This window comes from Triturus cristatus, chromosome 5_2 (assembly GCF_964204655.1).
Source record: "Triturus cristatus chromosome 5_2, aTriCri1.1, whole genome shotgun sequence".
Lineage (NCBI taxonomy): Eukaryota > Metazoa > Chordata > Amphibia > Caudata > Salamandridae > Triturus > Triturus cristatus.
In genome coordinates this window covers 701,368,307-701,382,347 of record NC_140588.1, presented here as the reverse complement: position 1 = coordinate 701,382,347, position 14,041 = coordinate 701,368,307, and the positions used below count along the sequence as shown (strand labels likewise).

The 14,041-nt window shown below is 43.0% G+C and overlaps 1 protein-coding gene across 1 annotated transcript in view; it reads left to right on the top strand.

Moving 5' to 3' along the window:
* Positions 1-14,041, top strand: part of TSPAN6 (tetraspanin 6) — a 165,712-nt gene that overhangs the window by 110,766 nt on the left and 40,905 nt on the right. Inside the window, exons 5-7 of the mRNA XM_085607789.1 lie at positions 6,383-6,538; positions 6,748-6,831; positions 6,933-7,022. Of these exons, the coding sequence (XP_085463915.1) occupies positions 6,383-6,538; positions 6,748-6,831; positions 6,933-7,001 (309 nt within the window). The 3' untranslated portion in view covers positions 7,002-7,022. The remainder of the gene's footprint in view (positions 1-6,382; positions 6,539-6,747; positions 6,832-6,932; positions 7,023-14,041) is intronic.

Genomic DNA, 14,041 nt, shown 5'->3' with positions numbered 1-14,041 from the left:
ATGTTGTTTTGATTCTTGCATTGTCGGAATAAGGAGTACTCTCAGTATTTCCATAATCTGCACAGTATTTGATTCCTGTCGTTTTGGTCTTGTTATGTCTAATCTACCACATATATTTTATATAATCCTGTGTGGAGTCTCTTTTGTGGTGTATTCATTGCGTTTCTGTGTGTGTTGCACAAACGCTTTACACATTGCCTCTGATAAGCCTCCCTGCTCTGCGCCAAGCTACCAGAGGGTGAGCAAAGCTTATCTTTGGTGTTTAACTTACTTAGCCTGACTATAGTGGTGAGTTCTTCCTGGCTTAGGTGCTTACCCTAGCCAACCAGAAACCGCATTTCTAACTGGTGATCACCGGTGAGGATAGGACTTGCGTTTGCGTAATACCACAGTAACTCATTGTTGCACTACAACTCTGCACTTAGACCATTACGTGTTTTGTTTTTTCTCCTGTTCTCGCATTTGTCGTTTTTGTTGTTTACTCCTGCTCATCTCTTACACTTGGGACACTTGTTGTTTGCACTAGTACTACCTCACCAAAATTGAGCCACCCTTTGATATTGGTGACCTGTTGTTTTACAATGTGGAGGAGTTGAAGGGTTATTTATTGCTGGGAGAGAGGGCTGTGAGCGGAAATTCATTGTGCGGAACCTGCGGAAAACCCTGCATAATTTTGAACACTTGGGTAAAGCGTCAACAGAGTTAGGAGGGGATGGTTATAAGGAAGACCCTTGGGAGGACCCCGAGATTAGTCATGACTCTAAGTGGAAGGGTTCCCACTCTGCACCCCTAGAGGGCAGTGACCCTAAAGAGTTTGAGGAGCAGGGAGCAAGTGACTGGGCAGGGACACCAGTAGAAAGACAGAACCCGAAAAATAGGGAGTCCCTTACTGGGTCCAGTACCAGTAGCAGTGTCACCACCCACACCCTTTCCCCTAAGGAGATCAAAGATAGGCAAGCTTAAAGGGACCTGAGGTTACAGCTGGCCCAGCTGGCTATAGAAGATAGAAGGGCGGAGGCATAAAGAGCCTTAGCTGAGGAGAGAATGGCAAAGACTGAAAGGGCCTTCACCTTAGAGAAAGTTGCTCTAGGGGAAAGGAACGTAGTTTGAGAGATCTGGACTTATATATTGAGTCTAGTGTTACAGACGCAACCCACATACCCCACAGACTTGGTGCGTAGTTTCAAGGAGGGGGATGACCTACGTCAGTGGTGACAGGAGTATGTATGAGAGAGCTGTGGTAGTGCACAGGATCCCAGAGAAGGATTGGGTAACTGGCCGGGAGAGTTATATTCTTGAGGATGGGAGGGATGCCCTGCTGCAGGGTTCTCCAAAATCGGCCCTGGAGGGCCAGATCCATGCCAGATTTTTAAGACCACCACATTTATCTAAATGGGGATGTGCTAAAAATCGTGCATGGATCTGACCCTCCAGGACCGACTTTGGAGAACCCTGCCGTACTGGACTTAGAAGGGAGTGACAGGCAGAAGTACACCCCCATGAAGGAATCTCTGATAAAGGATGGTTTCACCGTTGAGGAGTATAGGTTGAGGTTCAGGGGCAGCAGGAAGCTGCCTAACAAGTCTCGGGAGGAATTTGTGGGGGATTTTTGCAAAGCACTGGATGGGGGAAGGGTAGCACAGTAAAAGTTTTGAAGGGCTGTACTATTTGATTGTCAGAGAGCACATTTTCCATTGGTGTTTTCCAGGGTAACAGCTGTTGGAGTGTAAGTTCTCTGACCCTAGGAGACTTGCAAAGGAGGCTGACCTCTGGGCGAGTACCAGAGGGTCTGGAATGGCGTTTGGGAGTGATCCTAAAAGGAGTGGATCAGATTCCCCCCCCCCCCCCCCCCCCCCCCAACTGACGACAGGGGAGGTTCATAGTAGCTCAGACAGTTCCCAGTGGGGTGGGCTGAGGGTTCCATGTCCCTTCTCAGAGTAGGAGGAGAGGTGAGGGTGGGCATAGTCACAGGGTGCCCTATGCCCAGCCTCACAGCCTGGCGAGTACCCCAAGGGGGCCCCAGGAAGGAAATCTAGTCTGTACCAGGAGACCAGGGGGTGACTGATACCAGCGTCCAACCAGTTCTAGTGTATGGCAGTATCACTCCCCAGAGGAGGGTGCAGAAGCCCAGATGGAGGAGCTTGAGAGGGAGGAAGGACTCTCCCTAGCTCCTGTCCAGCCCATAGGTACAGAACCTTGGTTGTAGAACCAGTTTTATAGTACCACCCCTGACCTGGAGGAAGGGGTGCCTGCTACAAGCGTCCCTACAGTTTTGCCTTCTGGAAGTACCACACCTAGACAGAGGGTGCCAAACCCCAGAAGGAGGGGTAGTGGGAGGAAGGACTCATCACTGAGCCCTGGTCAGCCTAAGGTACAGACCCTGGGTTGGAATACCAGTTGCAGGATAGAATTCCTGAACTGGTGGGAGAATTGTGCAGGACGGCTGCCGCAACCGCCCTGACAGTTCTGGAATCTGGGGGTACCACTCCAAAAAGGACGGTATGGAACCCCAGAAGGAGGGACAGAGGGAGGAAGGACTCGCCCAGACTCCTGTCCAGCCTAAGGGTGCAGACTATGGGCTAGTGGACCAGTTTCAGGATACCACCCCTGAACTGGTGGGAGGTGGAGTGGAGAAAGGTTGTGATGCATCTGGGGCTACCGCCTCCCACTCTGAGAAACCATAGAAGACCGAGACCCCTGGATGGCCTCTGTTGGTTCCTGTCCTTGTGGACCGAGATTTCCTTGGATTGGGGACAGAAGTCGGACCCAAGGAGTGGAATATAGGCCACATCACTTTGTTCGTCAGGGTGGAACTGTCTGCCTACTAAGATGCATCTTTGAACAACTAAAAGTTTGGCGCTTTGCAGATGTGGTCCGCAGGTGAAGAAAAGGATTCCCCAGAGGTTAGCTTAGTGGGCCCTGAGAGTATAGTCATTTGATCTCATCCACGTAAATAGTGAAATGTTAAATAACTATTTGTTCCTCATATAATGTCCTTGCTCCCACAGTCTTAAGCGATCTGTTACTCTTAATGAGTTTAATACTGATAAGCCTATTTTTTGTACATCAAAATGATGAAAGAATATTCTTTATAGGCATCAATTCCTATTACTTAGGCTTAGCTTCAGCTGTCACTTAATGTTAATTGAGTGGAGTGCATTTCTCTGTTGAACCATGCATCTGAGAGACAGCTGGCACTGGGTGAACACTTTTCAAAGTTGCTTTTGAGGCTGTGGGCTTAGCAGTATTAGAGTGGATGTGTATGGTCACCCAGGACTACAAAAGGTGCGTGCGCATACACTGGTCAGATTTGAGTGGTAACTAGTTGGCACGCATGCAAACATTACAATTTCTGTTAATGTTCAGTAGAGTGTTGGAGCTGAAAGGTCTGAGCCTTGGTTTCAGCGAGCAGAGTTCAAAGACTCAGTGGAAAGGTCAGCAGGCGCTACAGTAGGTGTAGAATGAACGTGTGCTCAGACTGAGGATTTAGGAATTTGAGGAATAATGAATTTAGGAGTCTGAGGTTAGAACCAAGATTGGAATGGTCAGCCCAGGGTCCTTGAAAGCCCACAGTACATCAAATAGTGCATATGTTTTTGAAGATCCTCTGACAAAATTGCTGACCATAAGAGGGAGTGTATACTCCTTTCTGTTTCATAACATGACAATTGTGTTGTAGTTTTGCAATTTCGATTAAAATTTCCCCAGGGAGGCCTCTAAAAAGTTGTAACTATTGGCAAAAAGATATTGTTTGGGAGCCTTTTGCTTCTTTAGCAGGGCTGGAGAATGGAATCCTACGACCACGCATAAATTTACAAGATCTTTTAAGAGCTGTGGTTTCAAATTGAACTACAATTGCTTACCGTTTTGGAACCTAATCTGTATTTGTGGGCACTATAGACAAAACATTCTGCTCAAGTGAATATCCACAGTCTGAGGAACTGCAGATCTGTCACTCAAACTCTTTTGGTTGCTGTGCCATGGATCAGAATATGTTTGGGTTCTCACTCTGTGCTATAAGTGCTCTCAACTGGCTGTAGCAAAAACACAGTATTGCATACCAACTTGCATTAAATGAAGAACATCTTTCTAGCCTGAAGTACTTCCTTCCCTTGCTATTTGTCTATGTGAATTTGGTGTACATTTTAACAAATAACACCACCACCATATTCTGTATGAGCATACAAGAGAGTACACACCCATCCTCAGTACTGACAGGGCCATCTTATTGATAAAGGGACTTGCACCACAACCTCTCCCTTCTTTCCCTTTTCCTGAAATGGTAGATGTAGCAGACACACATGTTTGGTCCATTCAAACTGGGCTTGAGCCTCACAGTCTACATGTTAATGTTCAGCACTTAGTTGACTTTCTTGCTCCTTTGTAAAATTGAGAATTTGAGCAGTTTGTCATGCAGGGAAAAGACTGAATGTACAAAATATGAAGCCAACCTCATTTAATGGTTTGGTTTTTTCCTATATCTATTTAGTCCCTTCCCAGCAATTTAAAAAGGTGTACAGTATTTGAGATACTTCCAGTATAAGACACCAATTCTATTCACGGCTTCAGATTTTCCATCCTTCTCTCCCTTACAATATTGTGCTCTTGCAAAAGGTGACAGATCTGGTTTCAAACGTTTTGTGAAATCTAGTTTTAGACCAACATTGGGATAGCTGTGAAACTTGAAAACCAACAGGATATTCACCAGCATGCAAGTGGGCATGTACAACATTTTTTTTGTGACTTCTATTGCACCTCTAGGAAGCTCACTAATTTCTTTAATAAAAAATAAAAAAAGATTTTATGCTCCTATAGCACCTTGAAGGACTTCTCTGGATATTTCTGTGGCAAGTGGTGCTGCATCCTAATGGAAACTGAGCATTGTTTGTGGACAGGCCAGTAAGAGCTGTTTTACAACACGACTTCTGAATTGAACTGTCTGACTTGGAAGACAAATTCCATGTAAGAGTAGGTTCTAAAAATCATTACTACCATTTGCATTTCTGTATCAGAACCATATACTTTTTTACAAAATCTGTCTGGTATTCCTTCCACAGGATTGATCATATAGGATCATTCTAATGCTGTTTGATTTCTTACATCAAATACATCTCCGCAAAGAAAGCTTATAAAATTTAAATGTGATTTATGCTGTGATGTCTTCTTTGACCAAAAGAGAAGTTTTAGTTCTACTTTTCTTTCGGGACTTACTTGGGTAAAGTACCTCGTATAAACATTTTCTGAGAAGTCCATTTTTATTGCTATGATATATAGGTGGCTTCCTCGCTGAAGGGTTCACTCCACTGGAGCAAAGAAACTTTGTTGACTGTCCAGAAACGTCTGTATTTAGGAGCTGTGGGGAAGTCGCATTGCCTACTCGAATCATTTTCTCTAAGCACAATTTGCTTGATATCAGTTTAACTGCAAATTTGGTCAGTCACGCATTACCTATTCACTTCAGAATAGACAAGCATTGGCATAGCCAATAGGTCTCGCCTTTGGGACCTCATAAGTGTTTAGCCATGCAACAGTTGCATAACTAAATACTTATAAGGTCCCAAAAGCGAGACCTATTGGCTATGCCAAGCGGCCGCGAAAGTGAAAGTAATCACGGTAAAAGCAGCGCCTGCGCACATGCACTGGAGCTCTAGGCTGGCCTGGTAGGACTTTTTGGAGCCCTCTCAATAAGTCTCGCCAGACCAGCGCATGCGCTTGGTCAGGCGAGACCTAAAAATAGGGGTAGTCGGACACCCTGCAATTTTCTCAGAAATCCTAGTGATTCAATAATGCAGTACTTTTAGTTTGAATTCAAGCATTCAGTTTAAGCTAACACGCTTTTCAAGTACACTAACACTTTGTTCTACATCTAATCCATGTTGGTTCAATTTTCAGTTGCCTCTTCACTTGATGGCTTATCGGTATGTAGCTTACATTGTTTTCGAAGTATTCCTTGGTAATTGTTTTTCAGTATTTGTGGAAATGAAGGTTGCCGCCCATAAAAATAAGTAACATACCTGTAGTCGCCAGGCAGTCCTGTCCCATGTCTTTCCTTCTTTTACCAGCTTGTGCCAAGAATGTATGGATCTGCCAAGGCCATAACATATGGGCAGCTTTCCAAACATTGAAGTACGGATCAAGTAGGGAACCAAAGAGATGATGCAAATATATGCAATGAATCCTCTTTCATTATCCTTTTTGTACTTCAGATCCTAAAATAATGCGGAGTAATTTTCAAAATATGGGCGCCTGATTGACCGCCACTCTTATTGCAGGCCAAATGAATTATAGTGAATACTATTAATATAGATATTTTGTGTAGATTGTAATGTGTAGATCGATGTTTTTCTGTTTATCATGTGATTTTTTTTTTTCCATTGTTTAGTTGCACTGCTGTGGAGTGGAGGACTATAAGTACTGGGAACAAACAGAATACTTCAAGCAAAAGGGAGTCCCACAGAGCTGTTGTAGTCATACTGGGAACTGTACCGAGGCGGATATGAAGGATACGAGCAAGCTCCCAGATAAAGTATTTCAAAAGGTAGAGTTTCCAACAAAGCAGTTTACCATTTGTGGAGTATTACACTAAGTCTCAAGGACACATAGTCATGGCTCTAGAGGTGTGAATACCTTTTAGAAAATTCAGAGGGATGGGAGCCGGGATGGGATTAGCTGTCAATCAGTCTTCTCTGTGTGAAAGAGGTTCTTTGTTTTGTTACACCTTTTTGATATGATTCTCTCACTTTTTAGGGATGTTTTACACTTGTGACTTCAGTAATGGAAGAAAAAATTGGCATTGTGGCTGGAATTTCATTTGGAATTGCTTGTTTTCAGGTATTTTATTTTAGTATTGCTTGTTTTGCTAAACGTTTGCACATGCTTTATTGCTTCACGTCTGTAATACTCATTGTCTATTTACTTTATCTGCTCCATAGCTTATTGGTATCTTCTTGGCATGTTGTCTTTCCCGCTACATCACAAACAACCAATATGAGATGGTATAATCTCCACCCCCATGGACTGAGGTATGATAGTGTCTGACCTGAAAAAGAATGTGTGTACCTTTCTTTTGTGTTAGAAATACATGCAAGAAAGTGTTATTAGAGCTCTAGGTATCAGAAGATTTCTTGAAAGGTCTTGTAATGTGATTATAAATCACTCTGTTTTTTGGTTTTGAAATATGTTCTTCTGTTATTATTCATACAAGTTTTGTGTGAAAAAAATGAACCTGAAACTAGTACATTTCAACCCACATTTATTTAGCCGATAAATGTGCACTTGTCTCATGGATTTTAGAGCTATAAGAAGCCGTATAAAATACATCAATCATATGCAGTACACCCTCATGACATTAACATTTTAGCACAGGTGTAACAGTTTAAATATTCATTAGGAAAACGTGGGCCTTTTGTTTGCACACAGTTATTTGTCTAACAGTGAAGACTGTCCGCATCGAAGAATACTCTAAAGACCCTTTTTCCATATTTTGCCATTATTTAAAAGTAAATACAGCAAAATGTATGCTTTCCGGTCTGTATTTATCTCCAGAAATCTGCAAAAACTGGAAGCATTAATCACAAAAAAACTGGCAAAGGAGTTGTTGAAGTACTGTGCATCTTGATAGTCTGTTCTAAACATAGTCCATTAAAACGTACAGACAGGAATGGTGTATTTAATAGGCCTTAACATTAGCACACAGCCAAATTCAACAATTATTACATTGATCTTCGTAGGAAGCTGGGTTTCTGTTGTAGTAAAAACCCCATGTTTTGCCAGATTTCTGATGCGCTTTGACTTGATGTGCCCTGGGTCCCATGCCAATCAGGTTCCCAGGGCCTGTGTTCTTTCCCAAAACTGTACCTCTGTACCCCCAGTTTGCAAATCTCTGGCCACATGTAAGTCCCTTGTAAAAGGTACCATGGGTACTGTGACCAGGGAAGGCCTCTTAGGGTTGCTGCAGATATTGTGCCACCCTTAAAGCTCCTGTAACTAAACACACACACACTGCCATTGCAGGCTGCGTGTTTTGGTGCAGAGAAAAGAGAAGAGTCAACATGGCACACATTCCTGTGTGCTATGCCTGCAACCCACTGCCTATGGTATAGGTTAGACACCCTAACAGCTGAGTGCACTATACCACTGGTGAGGGTACAGTTTCATGAGCACTGTACACCTACAGTGTCTAAGTCCATTTTTAGACCTTATAAGTGCAGTAAAACCATTAAGAGTATATGGTCTGGGAGTTTTTAATTACGAACTCCACAGCACCATAATGGCTTTACTGAATTCTAGGACGATTGGCAGCAAACGTCTCAGCATAATAAACCCACACTGATGCCAGTGGGGGATTTATTATACAATACACGCAGAGGGCATCTTAGAGATGCCCCCTGAAAAAGGACCAGCCTCTGGTGGGTTCCCTGACTGGTACACACCAGCCTGCAACTACAAGACATGTTTCAGGACCCCTAGGATGGGAGTCTTCGCTCCCTGAACCCAGACTGGGCGGAGGTGGTCACAACTTCCCCAAGCCAGTAACAGCCATCTGTGGCAGAGGAGCTTCAAAGGCCTTGCTGTCTTTGTAATGCGACCCCCAGCCTCTCCTGCTATCAGGAGCAGGCCCTCTTTCCTGTCTCCCCTCCTTTTCGGCAGGAAGACAGGCAGGAAAAATTAGCACAGCCCAGAAGGTGTTAGTTGCAGTTAGCAGGAACTCTCCAATCAGGATTAGGGATTGTGCCCACTCCCCCATGTGGGGTGAGCACACCAAGGGTGTAGTTACTTTAAGGTCATAAACACTCCCTAAATACATTATTTATGGGGCAGCCCTGAACCAAGAAGATCGATTCCCGCAACCTACGAAGAAGGATGAAAGAAGATGCCAGCATTAGAGACTGCAGAGAAAAACTGACAAAGTCCCAATTTACTTTGCGATTTTCTATTTTAATTAAGCAAAGACGAGCACAAGTGTTGCTCTTAATGAGTACTGGAGGGAGGCGGCCATTCTAAAAGGTGCAGGTATATACAGTGGAAGGGCTAGAGGTGCACAGTGATTCTGAACATAAGAACTGAATGACACTAGTGTTAAAAAAAACCTTATATGTATGAAAGGTAGAATATTCAACAGCACATCTTGTTACAGGACACACATTTTGCTCCTCTTGAGCAATTTAAATTAGAGGGCAGTTAGAGCAAAGAAATCCAGTCTTCGAGGCGGTTCAGGCCCGTATGTATAATTCCAGTTTTCAAAATCCATTTGAGTTCCTCCTTATTGAGTAGTTGGTGAATGTCGCCTCCCCTGGGAGGTGGTTTGATCACATTAATGATTGTCCATTTCATGTCATTCTCGGAGTGTCCTGTTTCATTGTAATGTTCGACCAATGGAGCATTTGGCGTATTGTAGCGGATCCTGCTGCGATGCTAGCAAATTCTTATGCATGCTTTCTGAATTGTTTGTCCAATATAGATTTTGTTACATGGACATACAATGGTGTATATGATGTTACAGGTGTTGCAATTGGAGAAAAATTCTTTACCTTCTACTGTAGATTCACAAACAATGCAATCCCTACATTTAGCATGGCCAGTGAGTGAGGGTAACCCCCAAAGGTCATTCAAGGTGCTTGTAGTGTCTCTGGATGGTAGAGCTGCTCGTACCAAATGATCTTTAATGTTTTTGGCTTTGCGAAAAGCAAAGAGGAGGAAATCACAAGGTGGCAATGGAAATATTAAACAAAATGTTTTACGTCTTCATGGCAGTAGTGAATGAATGCCTGTACTCTACTCGTTTGTTTTAGATGCAGTCTGCGAACATTAGAGAGCATTTCCTGTAACACCGTTTAATATTCTGAAAGAGGTCTCAATCTAAGGTAGCGGCAATTAGGTCAGGTATAACCTGATAGCTGACTGATTTTTCCACAAGCTCATTCAACATGCAGGATAATGGTCCTGTCAAGAGTCCTGTAGTCCACATCAACTGCACTGAACTAGAGTAGCATGGTCTATGTCACGAAAGAGGTTGAGGAGAGTTGGAGTTGAGACATATTTTGTAAATATGCATTGCAACAGTGAAGTTTGTGATTTTTAAAACGTTCTTCATTTCCCCTTACCTGTCAGTTCTTTTCTCTTTCTTGCTTTGTCCTCCTGCAAACCTCTTTAATCTGCTGGCGTTTAATTCTTTGCCTTCAGAATTCACTTTGACAGGAACTCCCACTGCAACAGTTTCAACTTTGTGAAAGAACTTTGTGAACCTTGGGCTTCTGCTAACACTACACCCTCGTCACAAACTCTCAACCTCTCTGACAGAGTTATTTTATGAAAAAATCAATAAAATGTACCAGTCCTTAAAATCATCTACTTCCCTACTATTCAACCCCGTTCCTTGACTGAGGCCATTTCCATTGTGCTTTCAGACACGGATATCTTAATTATTTTTCAGTTACCTTTCTTCTCACTGGACACCATCCTCCCCACCTTCAGATCTGATCATCTCTCGATCCCTACATGGCTTGCATCCTAGATCGGGCTGCCAACACATCCAGTCTTCTGCTACTGTTTCTGTGCAACTCTTCACTGTGGCATTAGTTATCCATTTACTCAGCTTTTCCAGCCATTTTCAGCATGTTTATACTCCTCTTCCCTCACCCTTCTGCAATTCTGGGGAAATAATCCTAAGAATTTAATTGGCACCTGTGTTGAGGACAACAACCTTCTTTACACCACTCAGTCAGGGTATTGGCCATCTCATATCACTGCATCTGGCATCCTTGCCCTTTCTGATGAGTTTACAGCCATATTGGATCCATGTAACAGAGCAGCCTTAATTCTCTCAATCAGTCTGCAGCATCCACTACTGTTTCCCACAACATTATTATAAGTCGCCTTTCTTTGATTAGAGATTGAGAAAATGTCTTTAATCCTTCCTGGCCAACAAATCCCAAGCCATTCTTTTTCCTTTTCATTATTTTCCTTTCTAGCCACATGTAGTGTACTCAAAGGCTTTTCTCTGAGCCCTCCTCTTTTCAAAATCTACATCAGACCTCTCGCCTTGCTTATTTACTATATTTGATTTAATTTAATATTGTATGCAGATATAATATGATGCAAAAATTGTGTTCTTAAACAGTGACCTTAATTTTACCCAAGAAATGTTCGAGTCTTGCAGAGTGGCAGTTGCTTCCTGGATGTCTGACAACTGCCTCAAACCTAACAGCAAGACACCGTAGGTCTTGAACATGGTCGGTCCTCCCACTGACCAACAAAACTCTGTGTTCCATCATCCCTCTGCAAAAAGATTATGGCTTTGACTTTGATTCAACACTCTCCTTCTCTGCAAAAGTAGACCAAGTGTCTTGTTTCTTTTATCTGCGTATGTTACGCATGATCAACCTCCTCACCAAGTCTTCATCACCAAACCAGTGGTCCAATCCATCATTCTCTCCCTTGACCTACCTCATTTGTAACTTCTATTGCTTTTTGGTAATCCAGAATACTGCTACCCTTCTCATTCTGAGACTATCTCACAGTTACAAAGGAGTCTCTTTAAGGAACTATGTTTTGCCATCCGGTTCATTTTTCTGGGTCTCCTTCCTTAAACACCCATTCCTGCCATACCTACTGGATTGTATGTGCGATTATTCCATGGCCCAACTCCTTGCTCTTCCCCGGCTTCAAGAGATCCCACCTAGGAGGATGTTCTTTCTCTTTCCTTTTTCTCTGTCTCTTAAAGCTAATCTGGACTTTTTGTCCAGGTTTAGTGACTTTTTCGAAGAGAAACTTAAGATCCAGATTAATCTCTGATCGTTAAACTCTGTCTTCACCATCCAACCATCTCCTATATCTCACATACTTCCTCCAAATTGTAAACTTCTGTAAATTAAACCACCTGACTTGGAGGAGCTAAATGTGAGTTTCTTGAATTGTAATTCTGGCTCCCCCATTGATCCCTGTCCACCACACATTATGTATATTACCTATCCAGTCTTCTTAGCTTGTTCAGCTCCACCTTGCAGTCCGTACTTGTTACTAAGGTCTGGAAGAGGGCAAGTGTTCCTCTCTGAAAAACCCTACAGCAGATGTGTCTGTTATTTCAAATTTTAGACCAATCCCTCTCTTTTCTGGCGACCTCAAAGATATTTGAAACAAGCATTTACAATGCAATAGGTCTCACAATGACATTATTTTGAGCTATTGGCATTGTAAATGGCACTGTCTTTAAAACCCCTCCTCCACCCATTTTAGCTTTTTCCCTAGTGATTGATGATATTCGAAATATGGAAACTCTAAAACGTTAACTGATAAGTACAGTTTATCATGAATATATTTTAATAGCCGTTCAAAACGGATTGGTAAAACAAATAGTGAAACACAAGCACCGTGTGTACAAAACTAAAATCTCCTCAATGGCACAAATTTGATCGAAATATTGCAAAAATCGGTTTCAAAGCTAATTTATTAAAGGATACTTACACATATAACAAAGGGTTCTGTGGTAAGTAAAGACTAGCTACAGATAGTACTTATGTGAGGAACACTGAACTTGGTAAGAGTTGAGTGATTAAAAACCACAATTTATAGAATTAAACAGATGCTTAATAACACCACTCACACCACCAAATTAGAACGGTTTTTAAATAAACAGAACTCGAACAGCGCCAAACAGAGATAAGACATTTCAGAGAATACCTTGGAGTTGAGACTTTCTCCTTAAACTTCACTCTTTCTGGATTCTAGAAGTTTGCACCCGATCCCCGTGCTGCTCTGTCGCCCAGAGTTGGCAGCCGACACTCATCCTTCATGCTTCTATTTGTAGGAGAATCTTGTCAGCCATAATCCAATATTTGCCATTACTCAAGTTATATATAGTTACTAAGATTACACCATTTAAGGAACAAAAAATGACTGCCAAACTCTGGGAGTGCTTAGAAACGGCCTAAACCCCGTTTTAAAAATATACCTGCACAGCTAACTCCCCCCCTCCAACCACCACCACCTCACGCGTAATGTGGAGATTTGTTTTAAACACCAGTAAACATGCTGGCCTGTAGTTTCACTTTCCATTGGTGCTGTCCTTTGAGAGTATCTGCCTCGACAGAAGACCAGCTGATGACTGTGTACCTACAATGACTGCACACTTATGTTAACATTTCGGCAGGGCTCTTTGTGGGTTTCATTCTTGTAAAGTCCGTGTGAGGTTAATACTGAGTAACCGTTTCTTACGCTTCCACAGCTGCAGCAGAGCGCACAGTGCAAAAGGGCAGCTACATAGGCGATGTTCAGTCAAACTATCACAACCATATTATGTATAAACAACCACAGTCCGCATATTACGTTTAAAAAGCAGCACAATCTCAGAGAGGCAAAAAAGTGACCAAGACCAACCATCACATCTAGCAACACAAATCTACTGTATGTTTTATTGCACCTGAACGGGACATGGCATTATATTTAACAAATAAAATAAATAAATCGAAAGTCTTCATCCCGGCATCCAGGTGTGAACTCGGGCAGGCCCCCTTATGTCTCGTGGTTCTGGAGCATTTAGAAAGCAGTTTAGTGGCATTATCAAGCGCTCTTAAAAACTATTGCCTCCCAGTTCATGGACTGCGTGACCCACACCCTCTGAGGAGCCTGGGATCCGGCTAAAACCGCCTTGGCGGAGAGGTGCTAATCCCATTATCCATTCAGGCACTAGACGCCTGAACTGTTGGAGGGAGGATACATACTCTCATGAGGAGCAATGAGGGACAGATAAATGTTTGCAAGAGCGGCGCCCTCAGCCATTCCCCAACGGGGCCATCCCGTCTTCACCCGCAGAGACATGCCATTCACCTGTTGCTTTCTAGGACAAAGCCACGCTTCGAGTCATCGCCAGGGATGTAAGCAATTTATAAATTATACAATGTAGAAATGACAGGGGTGATATGCCTCAAACTAGGGACTATCCATCGAAAATGGAGTCAGGTGCCACCCAAGCAAGGAGCGGGAAGGGGGTGTGAAGCAGCACTCCGAGCCTGGGACGTGCGGGTTCTACCTAATGACACGCAGG